This window comes from Equus przewalskii, chromosome 6 (genome assembly GCF_037783145.1).
Source record: "Equus przewalskii isolate Varuska chromosome 6, EquPr2, whole genome shotgun sequence".
Classification (NCBI taxonomy): domain Eukaryota; kingdom Metazoa; phylum Chordata; class Mammalia; order Perissodactyla; family Equidae; genus Equus; species Equus przewalskii.
The window spans coordinates 52,650,276-52,667,035 of record NC_091836.1 but is presented as its reverse complement, the minus strand read 5'-3'; the positions used below and the strand labels follow the sequence as shown (position 1 = coordinate 52,667,035).

At 51.0% G+C, this 16,760-nt stretch overlaps 1 protein-coding gene and 1 long non-coding RNA gene across 50 annotated transcripts in view; one reads left to right on the top strand and one right to left on the bottom strand.

The window, feature by feature from the left end:
* The window catches only part of LOC139083926 (uncharacterized), a 23,596-nt gene extending 11,330 nt beyond the window's left edge, over nt 1–12,266 (top strand). For 3 of the 4 annotated variants that reach the window (XR_011541084.1, XR_011541083.1, XR_011541085.1), the window contains 5 exons: nt 5,978–6,145; nt 6,834–6,896; nt 10,825–11,015; nt 11,880–12,037; nt 12,133–12,266. This is a non-coding gene — a long non-coding RNA (uncharacterized lncRNA). The remainder of the gene's footprint in view (nt 1–5,977; nt 6,146–6,833; nt 6,897–10,824; nt 11,016–11,879; nt 12,038–12,132) is intronic. The other variant, XR_011541086.1, reaches the window with a different exon arrangement.
* LOC139083925 (ral guanine nucleotide dissociation stimulator-like) overlaps nt 1–16,760 on the bottom strand; it is a 23,885-nt gene extending 7,125 nt beyond the window's left edge. For 2 of the 46 annotated variants that reach the window (XM_070623778.1, XM_070623785.1), the window contains exons 1-8: nt 12,635–12,768; nt 12,164–12,267; nt 11,834–11,911; nt 11,602–11,672; nt 10,006–10,074; nt 8,420–9,550; nt 8,113–8,216; nt 7,673–7,808 (exon numbers count right to left, since the gene is read on the bottom strand). In XM_070623778.1, the coding sequence (XP_070479879.1) occupies nt 9,537–9,550; nt 10,006–10,074; nt 11,602–11,672; nt 11,834–11,911; nt 12,164–12,267; nt 12,635–12,688 (390 nt within the window). In that variant the 5' untranslated portion in view covers nt 12,689–12,768 and the 3' untranslated portion in view covers nt 7,673–7,808; nt 8,113–8,216; nt 8,420–9,536. Of the gene's footprint in view, nt 1–4,106; nt 4,874–5,780; nt 7,809–8,112; nt 8,217–8,419; nt 9,551–9,684; nt 10,075–11,166; nt 11,239–11,601; nt 11,673–11,833; nt 11,912–12,163; nt 12,268–12,634; nt 12,850–13,620; nt 13,994–14,135; nt 14,500–15,576; nt 15,797–16,507 lie in introns of those variants that run through there. The other 44 variants (XM_070623797.1, XM_070623792.1, XM_070623758.1 and 41 more) reach the window with 43 other exon arrangements.

Genomic DNA, 16,760 nt, shown 5'->3' with positions numbered 1-16,760 from the left:
ACTTTGAGCCCAGGTACATGGACTCAGATCCCAGTCATGGACCTACCCCACTCATCAGCCATGTTCTGGCAGCAACCCACATACAAAGTAGGAGAAGATTGGTACAGATGTTAGCTCAGGGCTCATCTTCCTTGAGCAAAAAAAGAGGAAGATTGGTAACAGATGTTTACTCAGGGCAAATCTTCATCAGTGGGAAAAAAAAAAACAAACAGATAAGAGAAAATTATAAATTGGATCATATTAAGATATATGAGGAGCAGGTATTCATCAAAATTCACCAGACACAGAGGCAGTGGAAAACGTGAGTGGGAGACAAGATTGGCATTACCTATGTCTGGTAAAGTACATCAAGCCAAATTCTGTAAGTAATTCTGTCCAATGAAACAAAAATACAGAAGACCAACTAAAAAAGTGGGTCAAATTCTAGAACAGTCACTCCATAAAAGAGGCTAAAAAATACTCTGTGTGAATCTTCTCTTACAACTGTAAATCTTAAGAAATTTCAATACAAATCAAGTATAACAGGCCAATTTAACTTTTAAGTTGAGATATGCCATAATTGTAAAATACTTTCAAGGCTCAGAAAGAAGAAAAAGATATAACCTATCTTGTTCTTCCAACAGATTGGGAGTACATTTTTGAAATAATATTTAGATGTCTTGGGTTAAATAAAAATGTTATAAAACCCAGTTTCATCTGTTTAAATTTACTTCCTTTAACTTGTGTTCTAGGAAATTTTAAATGACATAGGTCACAGTGTTATATTTCTGTTGGTCTTGGCTGGATAAAGCCACTATGTGATGTTAATTTTAGATGTCAACTTGACTGGGCTAAGTATGCCCAGATAGCCAGTTAAGCATTATTTCTGGGTGTGTCCATGAAGATGTTTCTAGAAAGAGATAAGCATTTGATTCCATAGACTATGTAAAGAGACCCACCCTCCCCAATATGGGTGGGCATCATCCAACCTATTGAGGGCTCGAAGGGAACAAAAAGATGAAGGAAGGGTGAGTCTGCTCTCTCCTCTGGAATGTCCATCTTTTGCTGCCCTTACACATCAGAGGTCCTAGCTCTCAGGCCTTTGGACTTGGGCTAAGTTATATCAGTAGCTTTTCTGGTTCTCCAGGTTGCAGATGGCAGATTGTGGGACTTCTCAGCCCCCATAACTTTGTGAATCAATTCCTATAATAAACCTCCATTTCTATATGTTTATATTTATTCTATTGGTTCTGTTTCTCCTAAGCACCTTGACTAATACACATGGATAGCAAAGTCCATAGTAAGTACACCAGAGGAAATTCCTCAAGGTATAGGAGGCTCCCCCACCCCCAGGAGGAAGCAACTTATCCCACCCTGGCAACATATGTGTGCTAGCATGTACACATGCACCCAGCTAAACTTGAAAATGCATACAGCCTCAAAGTCTCTCTCTGCCTTAATAACAGTGCTTATTTCTACATGACATGTTATAAACTCTTTGCTCTGTGTATTATTTCTTTCCTCTCACTAAGACTAAGTCAAATGGGCATTGAGTCTGTTTAGTTTATTTCTGGATAAACTGAAACCACAGGTTTTATACCAGAACTTCGTACATAGTAGATGCTCTATAAATAGGATGGCCAAATAGTTTTCCCTCAAAACTGGAACATATCAGGGAATGAAAAATGTAGTAGTAATAATTATGATAGGAGAGCAGGAAAAACGTCTTAAGCTGTAATTGCTAATTTATTGCAGTATACCACTCAAAAGATGATAGCTTTGCGTAAGTGTAGTTAAGTGGATGGATTTAAAATATTTCAGGAAGCAAAGTTTTAGTGTTTGAATTTCATGTGTATATAAATATAAATATATATATTATACATAAAATATATCTGAGGCCTTTTTGTGTGCACAGCTATATGTGAACACTGCTGTGGGAAACAGAAAATCCATGTTAGTCTTGTCTTTGTGCAGTATTCAATTCAGTGAGAAAGGACTAAATATTGAAAGAGATAATTTCCATATAAGTAAAACAGAAAAAATATCAACAAAGAGAAAAAATGGAGTTTTGTAATTTAGGGGAGTTCACTATGGTAAATGACACTTTGTGTGAGATTTGAAGAGTGGTTAGAAATAATTCAAATTCAAAAGTGGAAAATATGTAGGTGGATTCAGGAGGGAGGATGGATGGTCCATTGCTATGAGTGTGGGGTGGAAGGGTGTCCAGAATGACACTCTGGGTTACACAGTATATTAGCACAAACAAGTGAGTTTGGGGACACTGGAAGAGAAGTGAATTATTTGGGGAAGTGGTTTGTTCAGCTTGGAACCCAGTCACTGTGAATTGAGTCATTGATGTCACTAATGTGGTGAGTGGGCAGGTGGATATTTGAGTCTAGGAGTCAGAGTCAGATCTGTGCTGGCTCTTTGAATATTTTTGGCTCATTAGTGGTATTTGAAGCAGGGAATGGATGGGATTGCCCAGCAGGAGGGTGCAGAGGGAGAACGGATGTCCGAGCAGGGCTGACTTCTGGGAAGCCTCAGTCATTGGGTTGGTCCTAAAGAGAAGCCAGGAAGTTCGGACAGGCAAGAGCAGCACAGTGGAGTGCTGGTGGATCCCAAGAATGAACAGGCTTTTCAAAGGAAGTTGAAGTCCACGATGTCGCATGCTACCACAGGACATGTCAGACACACAATGAGAAGTCCACATTGGGCTTGTAAGCATAGCCAAAGAAGCATCCACAGAATGTGGATATGGGATTGGGTGGGCACTTTGGAAATAGAGGCTCTGGGATGGATGAATCCCTGGCAAGAGGAGGAGAGGGAGAACATGGAGGGTGAGGAGTATTAGGAATGCTGGATGAGGGATTGGTTTGTAGATGGTAGAGATTTGTACAGTAAGGAAGTAAATGAAAGTACTTCAAATATGGAGGGCATAAGGTCATTGAGATTGAAGGATGAGCTAAAAATCAGAATGGTTTCAGCTGAGAAACAAATTTATTTGGTTATAACAACAGAAAAGTTGTGATAAATGAATTCCCGATGAGGAATATTTGTAGATCTGATGACCTGAGAGTGATACAGTTCTTGTCTAGGTTGTTAACAATTTATCTGTGAAATATGAAGTAGGTCAGGAAGAAATAGACTTTTATGGAACTCAAGAAATGGAAAGAAATTAACAGAGCATTCATGGCATGTTAGAGAACGCACATAGGCCCACTGGTTGCTCTTGATTCTCTGTTGGGATCCACAGACTCCTCGTGTGCTCTCTCTTCGGTGGTGATCCTCAGTGCAGGTGTCAATGTGGCATGGCAGGTATTTGAAATTATCCAAAGTCAGAGGCTTACAGGGCCAATGTGATGGGAGTGATGAATCTGGAAGCATGGTCAGTGGATGATTGAAATGATGGACCACAGAATCCAAGATTGAAAGAAAGGAATAGGAAGAGAGAAAGGAGAGAGCCCTGTGAAGATGTTCATACTGGAGTAAAGTGTTTTCTTGAAGGTTGGTTATTTACAGTAGAGTTCTTTGTGTAAAAACAGGAACTGGAGATTTGTGGTGGGAATGTGGTGTTTGAGTTCCTGATTTGTGAGGAGAATGTGGGGTTAAGACAGGATTTTGCTGTGGAGGGTATCTAAGAGTGGAACAGTGCATGATCTCATTAGAGATGGCACTCTAAAAGTAGCTACGGGGCCCTTGGATCACTGTGTCCCAATGATAGTGGGTTACTTGGTACCAGAATGTGTGTAGTTGACAATGACAGAGAAGGGGAGAGAGTAACATCCTGAAGCAAGATGGAGGAGGGAGGTTTGTCTGGATTTGACACTGGATAATGACCTTGAGCTTTCTGTCTGTGTCTCACATGGGCTTGATGATGTCCCAGAATCCCATTCTCAACATGTGGTACCTATACTAGCAGCATCAACAGCACCTAGGAACATCTTAGAAATGAACGTTCTCCATTCCCACCCCAGATTGACTTGAGTTGAGGTCCAGCAATCTGAGTTTTAAAAACCCTCCAGATGATTGTGATTCACATTTGAGACACATTCTTCTGGGAGGGAAGGAGGGTGGAATAGCCACATGAGCTGAGAACATTCTCCATGGATGGTAGTCTTCATCCCCCATTTTGTTCAAATTTCACATTTTATTTTTAAAGGGAAAGTTCAAAAAATATGCCCCAATTTTATGGTGGAAACAATGAACTAAAACCAAGCAGAAACCTGCAGCTCTGTACATGCTGAAGGCTGAGCAGCTGCATATTCCGGAGGCCAGGTACTAGGATAACTTCCCATCCTGGCCGTGAGGTCAGGGGCCGTCAGTGGGAGGAGACCTTGGAGAAGACCCGGTGAGTGTATGGAGAGGAGAGACTGCAGGGCCTCCAGGCTGGCAGCAGTGAGGGAGAAATCTTAAGTCCTTCCGATTCACAGATACCTTAAAGATAACTGCACCAGCTGGTCTAGGTGAACCCCTGGGCCATGGCTGGAGCTGAGGGATCTGCACACCAACCCTAGCCCGCTCCTGACCAGTGTCCGTATTGGGCAGAGATGAGTCCAGGAACGGGTCTGGGTCTCTCACAGCCCCTCTGCAGGCAACAGGCAACTTCTGGAGATATTAGGAGACAGATGTTGCAAGTGAAGAAAAGCATGGGAAAGACTGACTGTTGGCTTGAGAACAGAGGAGATTGCCAGGGAGGCAGAGAGAGCAAGGAGCCAAGAAAGGCACCTGAAAACACGGTGAGGAAAGCGATATTGGTGCTGAAGGAATGGAGAGTGGCGCAGTGAGAAATCCACCAGGAGACAGCCTTGACCCCCACAGCATCTCTTTGTAACATCCATCATGATCCTTACCTTTCATGGGAAACCTCGATTTTTATTTACCATGATTTTTCTTCCTGTTTATATTAAAATCAATAGGATAATTGAGGCTGAGGAATTAGTGTTTTGAACTTACATTTGTTTTTTCTACACTCAATGAACAGATAATACCTACTCAATGAGATTTATCTCTTAATGTGATATTAAATCTGATTTCATAAATTATGAATTTGCATCTAATTTTAACAAAATCCTTCAGTCTTTGTCACATGTTAATTCAGACATAGGTAATTTCTATATCATAAATTAAGTACCTCTGATTTGTTCCATGGCAAACTTGTCTAGCTTTGATGTTGGAATCTTAACAATGACCATGCCCCGTGGGGCATTATTTTCCACTTAGAGAATCTTGGCAGCTGGCTCAGTGCCTTCATTCCCACACTAGATCTGGAGATGTGGAAATGCATTCACCTTGCTTGCAGTACAGAGTACATAGTAATTATGCAATAAACATGAGATAAATGAATAATCAGTGGCATCATCAGGTCATTCACAGAAGCCAGACAGACAGAGCTTCCCCAGGTCAGGAAGAAGAAGCATTCCTTCATATTTGCAATGTTTTCATTTTTAACATTGTAATGTGAACAGTGATTATACTATTTTTATGAAAATTGTCTTCTGAAAGTTTTCAAAAATCTCCAAATCTCAGAGTAGGGAAAATCAACCTCTGTGAACCTGTCACTTGCATCAGAGATTGTCAACTCATAAACCATCTGGCTTTATCTTTACACCCACCGCCTGGAATTAGCCAGCTGTAGATGCCGAGAGAACATCATTTCAGGTGTAAATATATCAGTTTCTCTTACAGATGAGAGATTTTTGGGACTCAAACCCAACAGAGTTATAACACACAAAAGTAAAAATGTCACTCCTATAATCAACTATCTAGTCAGCCTCCAAAGTCTCCCAGTTTTCTCCGGGTTGTTTCTTGGTTTTACATTTTATTTGAGTCAGGATCTTGATGAAACCCTTCGTTTGCAATTGGTTGATCTGTTTCTGAAGTCACTTTTGATCTCTGTAGTTCATGCATCTTGGGCTTTGGGTGGGATATGTGTGTGTGTGTTAATGTGTCTACACCAATATGTGAATTCTTTCTTTCCTGGATGGCTGTGCCCTGTCAGGAAGGGCCTGGGCTGCCGGAAGCGGGATTTATACTCGGCTTGTGGCTGAACTGAAAGGGCCTCCCAGGGTGACACTTGCAGCCTTCAGCAAGGAGGAGGAAGAACTACCAAGGAATTCATGTGGCCCTTGTCTTACGGTGTTTCAGGGGATGACGTTCAAAATGCCAGGTGATAACCCTGTAGCTCCTGGTCATGAGGTGGGTTCTCAGGGTGAGCTCAGAGCAGTATCAATTCACTGCCCAGATGGGAAGCGTTTCAGTATTTTAATTGGCAAGGTTGTGTGTGTAGGCCCATGTTCATCAGTTTGGTGGCATTCCTCTGCTAGACCCACCTCTATACTGGCACCTCTCATGCCTTATCTTTCAAAACTCCCAACAGGAAAGTTTCACATCCCCGTAACACATAACCACATAACCACAGCACAAGACTGGGGAAAAGAACACAGCCATCCTGGGGGCTAGAAGCTCTATAGGATTGAGCCCAGATGACCCTTTAGGTCAAGCTGGTAACAACAGGACTGAGCGTGTAAACTATTGTTTGTCCGGGAGCATGAACCTCAGAACCACATGGGACCCTGGGCAGCAAGGGAGAGTGTGGGTCATGCACTGCCCAGGATTAAGGTGCGTTATCCTGGGCAAACCAGAGCTCACGGCTGATCCATCAGGCCTGGCTAGGTAGGAATGACCACGATGTACCTGACAGAGAGGCTGAGGCCTTAGGGAATTTCTGCCCAAAAAGAATTGTAGAAGGAAGTGAGGGATGCTGGAAATCTAGTTCACAGGGAGCAGTGACGCTTATGCAACAAAGCCCTGTTGTAGCTTTAAAAGCTGCATCACAAATCTTTCCCTCTGGATAGGAAACAAGCAGGAAAAGGACTTCCAAGGTCATGGACCAGGATCCCGGGAGGAGTCCAATCCAGGTAAAGGGTGAACAGGGAGCCCCTAGAGGCGGCCTGCAGAGGGATATCCTGCCTGCCCTTAGTCCGTCTGCAAATGGTCTTCCTCTGGCCTTGTCCTTTCCACATGCAAAGATTTATCGGTTTACATTTTTTCCCCATTTAGTGTTAGTGCAATTCCAGAGATTCATTAGAAAACTACACGTTCCAAAAATTGATCAAAAGAAAGCTCCATGAGAGAAGCAGAAAACATTCCTTCTTCTTCGAAAGCTGTAGAAAGGCAGCCACTGTCCCGGGGCAGGACATGGTCCTGGCAAGTGCCATCTGAAAGACCCACATTTCTGTGCTGGTTGCTCTGCTGGGAAAATCCCTCCAGCCTCTAAATCCAGGGGGATCTGAGGGGCTGTCTCTGCTCCTGGCCCAGGGGAACCACACTGAAACGAACCTGTCCTCTAAGGAAGGGCGACTTGGGGGGTCCTTAACTTGCCAGGGAGGGGGCTGGCCTTCCTCCCTTGTCCCACATACAATGAGCTGTGACCGTGCACCAGTTCTTAATTCAAGGAGGAAGGTGAGGTTCTGTGTCTCATTTATATGAGATGAGCACAGGAGGTGAACCACACCACAACTCCCAGGCTGTAACAGAAACAGGATTTTAGTATAATATTCAAATCTGACACTTACTATTAAATAATATTGCTCTCCCCAATAGGCAAATAGACACTGGGGTAGAGATGTCAGGGAGCTGGAGGGGGATCGTCCCCTCCCCTTTGGGATTTAGGCAAAACCAGGAAAGAGCTTACAACGTCCTCCTTCACATCTGGGTGGGAAGAGCTGGCCTGGTGCACCCCGAGGGTCCCAGCCATGTCCCTGCGCCTGAAGAAGCTGAGCTTGTGGTGGCATCCAGAGTGTGATGGCTCCTTGCCAAGGGCATGGCAGCTGAATAGAAGAAACAGGCTATTTTGGGGTCCCTCCCTGAGAAGCATGGCCCAGCTCCCTGCCCCCACTGCACTCTGTGCTCCAAACCAGGTGCTGAGTGCTCAGTGCATCCACAGCACCCCATTCGTCTGACATTGAGGTACCGTAAAGCATCACCCGTACCAGAGGGGGCAACTGAGTCCCAGCAAGGAGAAGGGAGTGGCCCGTCACAGGACTGGTCAGCAGTGGAGCTGGGATCCAGGCACAGACTGAGCCCAAAGCTTTGTGAGCCCCTGGATTCAGTCCCTGCAGTCCCGACACTCACTCAGCCCCAATCTTGAGGATGGCCGGTTCTTCTTGGTCCTGAAGAAGCCTCGCATTTTGCTCACCTTCAGGTTTGGGGGCTCCAGCTGGCAGGACAGGCTGTAGCTACAGGACAGAGTGGACCTGTGAGCTACCAGGAGCCACATCTCAAGTGTCCCTCCCAGAGCCTGCCAGCAGCTGGAGTCTTGGTTCGCCAGGGTTCACCAAGCAACAAGGTCTGGGGCTGATCAGGGAGCCGTGGGCACATGGTCCGGAGCTGGCCCTCAGAGAGAGTCTGCCCTGCACTCACCCAGCTCCTGAGCCCTCACCTCTCATCCTCACGGAGGGGCTCCATGGCCTGGAACCAGGCCCCAAATTGCTCCTCGGGCTGCAGGTGGCATTCATTGGCAGCCTCTTGGAGCAGCTGGATCCTTTTAATGACCTTGAATTTCTGGGAGGAAGGACAGGATGCAGACAGGGCCTGGGGGGGGAACCCAGCCAGGAACTTGTGGGTAGTGAGGAGCTGCTCTGGGGTCTTTGCTCATTGGGAACCCTCCTTCCCTCCCACTCCATTCAGGATGTGCCTGTTCTCACAGTTGGGTTGAAATAGTTCCTCATCCAGGAAGGTGTCCTCGATGTCAGCCCCTCCTCCCACCCACCAATGTGATGGGATCCCCAGCTGCCTGTATCTAACTCTCCCAATAAAGATAAGACCCAAGGGATGAGGCCAGAGAAAGTCTTGCAGGGGACATCTGTGATTTCCACAGCCCCACCCTCCCCACATCGAGGGCACGGCTGCTCACCTCACTCCATTTCTGGAAGTTCACCATATTTCCCTCGAAGGCAGACAGCCAATGTCCATCAGAAACAGCCCCCTTGGCCCATGACTAGCCCCCAGCCCACCCCTTCCCAGGTTGCAGGACTGCCAGGGCCTGGCAGAGGGCAGACACTGCCACAATAGAGCCTGAACCTGGGCCAGGCTCTGGGCTCCAGCGCAGGCAGGACAGGGGCACTGAGGCCAGAGACTCTGTAGCTCCAACCTCTCTGATGACAGACAGGGAGACTGAGGCCTCAGAAAGGAAGGGACAGCTGGACCACGGATGTGCTTCCTGACTTGCAGGGGCTGACTTCACTCCCCCAGGGGCGGGGCCTGAGGGAGAGGCTGAGTCCAGCTCTGACACCACCTCCTGCAGCTCTGTAGTCAGGCAGCTCTGAGCTCCCCCAGCCCAGGGAGCCTGGAGGGGGGCTTATGCAGAGCCTTGGGTCTCACATTGCTAAGATGTGCCTGAGGCCCCACCTCCAGGGGCTGCCAGGAGGTTCTCAGGAGAGGAGCTTTGCCAAGTGCTGAGAGCTCAGGGCCCAGTGCAGGGCTCTCGCCTCCCAAACCTCCGGATCCTGTTCCCTGTTCCCCCTCCGTGCTCACACTCCTTCAGATAATCCTCCATCTCAGTGTCCAGCAGCTGCAGGTAATAGAGGATTGAGCCCAGGAAGGGGACGACACCCTGAGCCACCCTGAGTCCCGGCTTTCATGTGCCCCCATGGGACCCTCCCCCCAAAACCCTCACCCCAGCCTCCTGCCCACCCCAGACTCCCACATAGAGCAGCCCAGGACCCTCTGCAGTCTCCCCCAGGAGCCCCCTCCAGGAACACCAATCTCCCCTGTCACCTCCCAGGGTCGGCTTTAGGCAGATCCCAGGGAATGTGGTCCCTGCTCCTCCCCACCCCAAGTCCCTCCTGGGCCAGCCCTGCCAGGCCTCCTCCTGCTCACTTCTAATGCAGCCAGTGCAGGCTCTGTGTGGCCAGGAGCTGGGCTGGAGGAGGAGGGACCCCTCTCTTGGTGGAGGCCTCCAGCTGTGAGGGTGGAGCACCCTCTCCTCGGACACATGGACCCCTCCTCCCCAACAGGCACCCTCACCTGCCACTGCTGCCTCTCCTGGGCTATCCAGGGATCCATCTCCAGGGTCTCCCACAAAGAGGTCGCTTCCTGCAGGGTCAAGGACAAGGTCAGGGAGGCCATGCTCCCTTCCACATGTGTCCCAGGCCCTTGATCTTGGACCCTGGACATCTGGTGTGTGTGGCTGCTCCCTTTTCCAGATGCTCTGATTCTCGATCAGTCCGCAGCTCCAACACTCGCTCCTCTGTGGCCTCGGGCCTGCCCAGGCTCCTCAGACTCTGTCCTCATCTGGAAAGGGTGAGGAGAACTCCACCTGCCTCCCAGGGCCTCCTGAGGACTCAGTGTCATCTGACTGTCATCACTGCTCTCCCCTCACCCCTCGAGGAGGAGGCGGCACACAGCTCCTGCACATTCCTCTCCTCCCTTGAACCTCATCCCCCGTTTGTGGGGCTTGTAGCACAGATCACCTCCCTCCACGTCCCACATGAGGAGACCGAGGCTCACAGAGGGGCTTGACTTGCTCAGAGGCCCACAGAGGAGAGACCCCTTCCCCTCCCAGCCAGAGGCCCTGTCCATCTGCCTTCACCCCACCTACAGACACACCTCTGAACAAGGTCATGTCCTCTGGACTCTCGGGGTGTGAGCAGACCCTCAGCCAGGCTGAGCCATGGATGACAAGGGGCAGGGTGTCTCAGAGGGCCTGTCCAAGTGGCATCTACCTGTCCCAGCCCCCTGGGATTCTCTGACCCCAGGCTATACCTGAGGCCATGCCAAAGGCCTCAGCTCCCTAGGATCCCTCAGGATGTTCCCCTGAACAGAACTCTCTTTTCATCCACTCAGGAAGGTGACCCCTAGTGCCACATCTGAGTGACAGTTACGGGGTGACCAGGGCACTGGTTGATGGTGACATTTGCTTCCTTTTGTTCTTGGAAACTTCTAACATCCAGTCAGGAAGGTCCACGAAGAATCTACTGGATCCCCCAATACTCTCATTGCCATCTGGGGCATGTGCCCTGCCAACAAGGCAGCAGGTGAGAACCCCACTGGGTGTGTCAGCAGTGACCACTATCAGGGCACAGTGGGGAGTCCCAGAGAGCACACAGTTCTGTCCCAGGTCCACCATTCATCCCATGCTGGGCAGCCCTCATGTCCACCTGGCCCATGGGACCACGCAGTGCCCACCTCAGGGGCTGGCAGGGTGCCCTGTTCTTGGACGTGCAGCAAAGACAGAAGGAGCAGCAGGGGCCTGGCTTCCTGAGGACAGACGGGGCTGCTTCAGGAAGAAAAGAGTCCCCACCCCCTCCATCCACCCACAGCCTGGAGAGAGTCAAGTGCTGGCTGATGGACCCGCATGGGAGCCAGAGACCTGCTCATCCTGCTGGCTCCTCTCCCTCCTGGACAGTCCAGCCAACACCCCTGGGCCCCATGACCAAGGCCTCCTGTCCCTAACTGCCCCCACCCGTCCACGCAGCTAACACCCCTCTTCCTGTCAATCAGAACAATATAGACGGTTATTCCTCAGAGAAACTTTAAGGGAAAAACCCAGCAAAGCATATCCTGCCTGCTCCCTCCTCCCCTCACCCATCCCCTCCTTCCAGATCTGCAGCCTCCACTCACCTCCATGAGCAGCTTCCTGCTCACCCGCTGGTCCTTGGTGCACAATTTTGTAAAATTTTTGAGAGCTCTTCCTGAGGGGGGAAAAGGAATGAAAACCTGTGCAGTGGTTTAGGGGTAAACCCTGTGTCTTTGAAAACCCAGAATATCCAAACATCCTGGATGAGCATTTTCCCTGGGTCCTCTGAGCCCTGGGGTCTCCACGGGACTGGGGAGGGGGCTCTCCCGGTGTCACCTGGGCCTCCATTCCTGTAACTCCTGAGCAGATGTGTTTTGAACAGTCGTGGTTTCAGTTGGATGGAGAGTTCTGTTGCTGCAAAGCAAATACTTGAAAATCTTCAGTTTGGCTCCACCCAGGACCTGACATTCAGGGACACTGATTCCTGAAGCAGAAGCCCCCGGCCTAAGTTTCCAGAGAGACTCAGAGTCCGCCAGCCAGGTGAGTCTCTGTCACTAGGGTTTGCTGTCTCCCAGGTGGTGCCAGCTTACTGAGGGGGCAATGCCAGCAGTATGGGGGGTGTCTGGTCTTCCCAGGTGATGCTCACATGAAGAGAGGCCTACCCACCTGGAAACGCGTCCCCATGTCTTTTTGAGCCGATGGATCCTGCAGCTCTGCAGAGCAGAGAGGATGGCATGAAGTGAAGGGAAGTTCCTCAGGCCTTGGCACTCCTGGGGAAGGGAAGAGAGTGAGCTGGTGAGGAGAGCTGGAGCCCTGCTGCCTCTGGCTTCTGTTCCCTCATGGACATCTCCTGTCTTGGATGAGACACATGCTGAGGAACCCAGTGAGGGCACCCCTGGGACCTGATGAGTAGCATTCCCAGGTTGGAGAATTTGAGCTCAACCCAAGGAAGGAGCCCAGGAAGAAGTGAGCTTCCCACGCTGGGACCAGGAGTCAAGGTCAGTGAGGCCCCGGCAGGAGGGGCCTGGGGACTGTGCAAGGGCTCAGAGCACAGACTTCAATCCTGAGAGCTGAGGAAGGAGAAGGGGCAGTTTCCATGACTCCAGAGAGGGGCTTCCTGGGCCGCCCAGAAGGTACCTTGGACACCTGGATCCAGAGCTCCACCACCCTGGCCCTGTCCTGGGCTGTCATGCTCAGGTCCCCCAGGCAGGTGGTGACAACACAGTTGACCACTGTGATAAACTGGGTGATGGTGGCACGGATGGTGCATGCCAGGTGCTCATTGCCCCTGTTGTCCCATGGGGACCAGATGGAGTCCAGACAGTGGGGGGGATCACTTTCTTGAACAGCTCCTGGGGAGGAAGAGAGTGTCACCCAGCCCTGTCACATGCCTGCTCCATGTCCACAGTCCACAGTCCCAGGCAGAGTCAGTGGTCAGAGCTGGAGCTCAGGAAGCTGAGGATGTGGCCTGGGGCTTGTGGGGGTCCCTGGGTTTTGTCTATGCCCACTGAGGGCACCCAGCACAGGATGACCCAGGACCAGTAGTGTGGGGAAGGAAAGTGGCATTCGCTCCCAGCCCAGTCTCACTACTCCAGGCACCAGAACCCCGCTGATACTTGACGATCGCAAGGGGCATCGTCCACCTTTTCTGATCACCCTGGGGCCCGACTCCTCGTTCAAATATACAGTCCCCCCAAGGAGTGACAATCACAATCTTTGTATGTTTGTCTCCCAGGTAGTCATTACATATGAGGTGCCTAATAATTGCTAAGGCTGTTGATGCCTCCTGTGCAAATGGATGACCCACCCAAGGACCTAACAGCCCTTCAGTGACCTCTCCTCCCCCGCCAAAGGGCCAGACTCTGCCCACCTTCCTCTCTGTTCCGCCTCATTCGTCTGCACAGCCGCTATGCCTGGCAGATGCTCTTTTGTCCATGTCTAGTGTCCACATGCGGACAGCACAGGCTTGGGAGTTAAGAGGTTGCCCAGGGCACATGTGTGTAAGTGGGGAAGCTGGGATTGGATGTAGGACATGGGATTCTGGATCAGGAAACAGCAGGTCTTGGGCCTCTGATGGCACAGGGAAGGCTGGCCCCACCTGCCCTGAGAGCCCGGCTGCTCACCACATCCATCAGTGTAAATTGCTCTGCAATCAGCTGGGGAGGGAACCCCAGGAAGTCAGGCTTCTGCTCCCACAGCAGGCTCTTGGTGGTCACTGCACAGGGGCAGGTGGGCTCTGGGGCTGGATCAGCTCTGATGTAATCTCTCCAGATGGAGGAAGTGTTCTCCCTGGAGACAAGGGTCCAGCGGGCTCCAACTGGATCTGGCGCTGGGGCTGGAGCTGTTGTTGGCACGGCTCTGGCCCTGGGGGGACTGATGGAGGTGACACTTGCTCCAGCTCTAGCACAGGTGGTAGAACTAGAATTGGAGCTGGCCCGGGCCATGGAGCTGGCCCTTGCTCTGGCTCTGGAGCTGGTGGGAGCTCTGGAGATGGTCCTGGAGCAGCATAAAGAAAAAGCATCATCAAGTAGATGACCTCCCCTGAGTCTTTCCAAAGACAGGAAGGACCCCACTGCATTAAGGGAACCCAGCCCGTGAACCCCCTGCAAATCGTCTTCCCAGACTGCAGGGCCCTCACCTTCCAGCTCTGCCTCCCCGGGCTCTGGAGGCTCCAGCTGGACTGGGAGGAGGGAGGCGGGGCCCTCCAGCTCGGAGGCAGGCGAGCTCACGTGCACACGGGCCAGCTTCATCTACAAAGAGACGGCACTGGGGGAAGGCATTGGGCAACAGAGTCAGAGGCCTGGTCTTTCCCTCCACACTGCCCACTGAAGGCACCCTTATTTGGTCTGGGCCCCTGTGCCCACCCATTGCCATCCAGAGGAGAGTCCCAGCCCAGTCCCGCCCGTGTGGCTGTCCTGGTGGTGGCAGGATGGCTCATCCAGCAAGTTGAACACAGAGTCTGTTGTGAGTCTGTTCTTCCCACTGTCACTCTCTTCCTGAAGGGCTCGGACAAGGCCCACCCCAGCCCTCCATGCATTTGTGCAACTGGACTGAGGACTGAGGCAGATGTGGGACCATGTTGCTCACACACCTCCTGTTCTGGGCCTGCTGGAGGTGGTCCGAAGAAGTGGATGTGGAGAAGGGGAGGCAGATCAAGATAGGACTGTGGTGGGGATGGGTCTCTAGGGGACAGCCCAGCCCAGCATCCACTCTGGTTCCCAGGGGTCCTGGGACCCATCTACAGGTCTTTGAATCCTGACCTCCTGGAATGGAAGCCATCAGACCTCAGCCTTCCAATGAGAATCAAAACATGTGTGAGATGCAGGGTTTTGCCAGCCTGGCCCCAGCCACAGTCCTCCATTTCCCCCAACCCTGTTCTGTAGAGACAGGGTGCTCTCCTTCTGGACCCAGAGGCCACTCATTTTATTCCGGCATCCTGTGGTCTGCCCTCTTGGTTTTGATAATGGAAGATGCCTCCGGATGTAAAGGTGGTGACGAGAGCATCATTTGGGATGCGCGATGGACGACAGGACTTGCGAATGATGTCTAATGTGACCGTTTGACTCTCAGATTACAACTGAGACATAGGGGTTGTATCTGTTGGACACCTGGATTCACTGAGTTATGCTAAGTGTCTCCAAAAATCCTGCACTTAGTAGGTGCTTCTCATACATGGTTGAATGAATGAAGTCCAGCCAGAAGCATCCCAGATGTCTGAGTGGGCCTGGGGCCCCTCTGCTCCCCAGACATCCTTAATTGGCTCCACCAAGCACAAGGACCAGGACCATCTCTCTGGAATCTCAAACTCCTTGACAGGGTGCTGTCCGTGTGCTTTGCCAAAATCAGAAAGACCACATCCCAGAGACGGGTGAGACAGACTACTTTCCATGAGGAAGAACCAATAATAATGATGAACAACCACAGCTCACCCCACAGCCCCATCTGCAGAGCCAGGCACCAGGTCAGCACCCACCATGGCTGATCCCATTAGTCCCTCCAAGAACCCCATGACGTTTATCCTCTCCCACCCCGCTTTTCAGAGGAGCAAAGTGAGGCTCAGGGAGATGCAGTGACATTACAAGAATTACAGCTGGCAGTGGGCAGTCACCCAGTAAACAGCTGGTCCAGGACCTGGTGGGATGTGTTGAAGGCCGAGTAGTTGAACACAAAGGTGGTGACATTTGAGATGTTTCTACCTAGGAAAGCTGGTGCCGTGGACTTTGTCAGTCTCCATCAGGCCTGCTGGAGGGACCGCCACCTGCAGGCCTCATTTAAATTCACAAAGGGGTCATCTTCACTCTGGGTGGAAGGAGGAGGGACACAAAAACAATCAGTGGCATCACCGTGAACCACTAGGAGGATGGAGGTTACTTTCTTTCTGCCTATGTAGCTGGTGGGGAGGAGGGGAGGTCGTGATTCCTTTGGGAGTGGGACTGTGGGACACTCTAGTGAGAAAACACTGGGAGCGTCTCAGGGGAGTCTCAGATTTGGGTCTGGATTCTGGTACTGCCTCGGTCATCTCAGGGTCCTGGGTGTGAAGACCCCTCTGCACCAATGCAGAGAAAAGACCCGGCCCGGGTCATTGTTGGTGGCCTGGAGCACCCGCCCCCTGTCCAGGGAGATGGCATAGTTGAAACCATTCACTAACTATGTGACCATCTTGTGGGTGCAGCTCTGCAAACACAGTGCCCGGGAGAAAGACCAGGAGGGATCAGGGGCCTGCCTGGACCTCACCAGGGGGAACCCGCACCACAGATCAGGCTCAGAGGGGCACCTGCATAGACCTCCAGCCAGGGCTGGAATGTGATGACACCTGGTGGGCTTGGGATTCACATAGGGATAAAGGAGCTCGGTCCCCAGCACTCAACTTCCTACCCTGCCAGGCAAGATGTGGGGTATGAAGATGACCCATTGCCAGACTTCCAACATCTCACTACCTGCTCCTACCCGGGATGTGTCCCCCCTCATCCCCACCTTTCCTAAGTGCACCTCCCAAACACACACACACACCTTGAGCATCAAGGGGTGTGGGGCTGGCCAGGTGGGAGCACAGTTGTGACCTGACCTGGAGCGGCCTGCCCTGGGTTGCCCTGTGTTGCCTGAGGGTTCCTCCTGCCAAAAGGCCAGAGGTGTTAGAGGTGAGAGTTGAGTCAATGTCTACAGCGGGTAAAAAGGCTCTCGTCAGATTTCTAGAAGCCAGAGCTTCGGAAAGTTGGGGCACAACATGAGAACATCCTGCTCTCTTGAGTGTCTCCATTCAAGT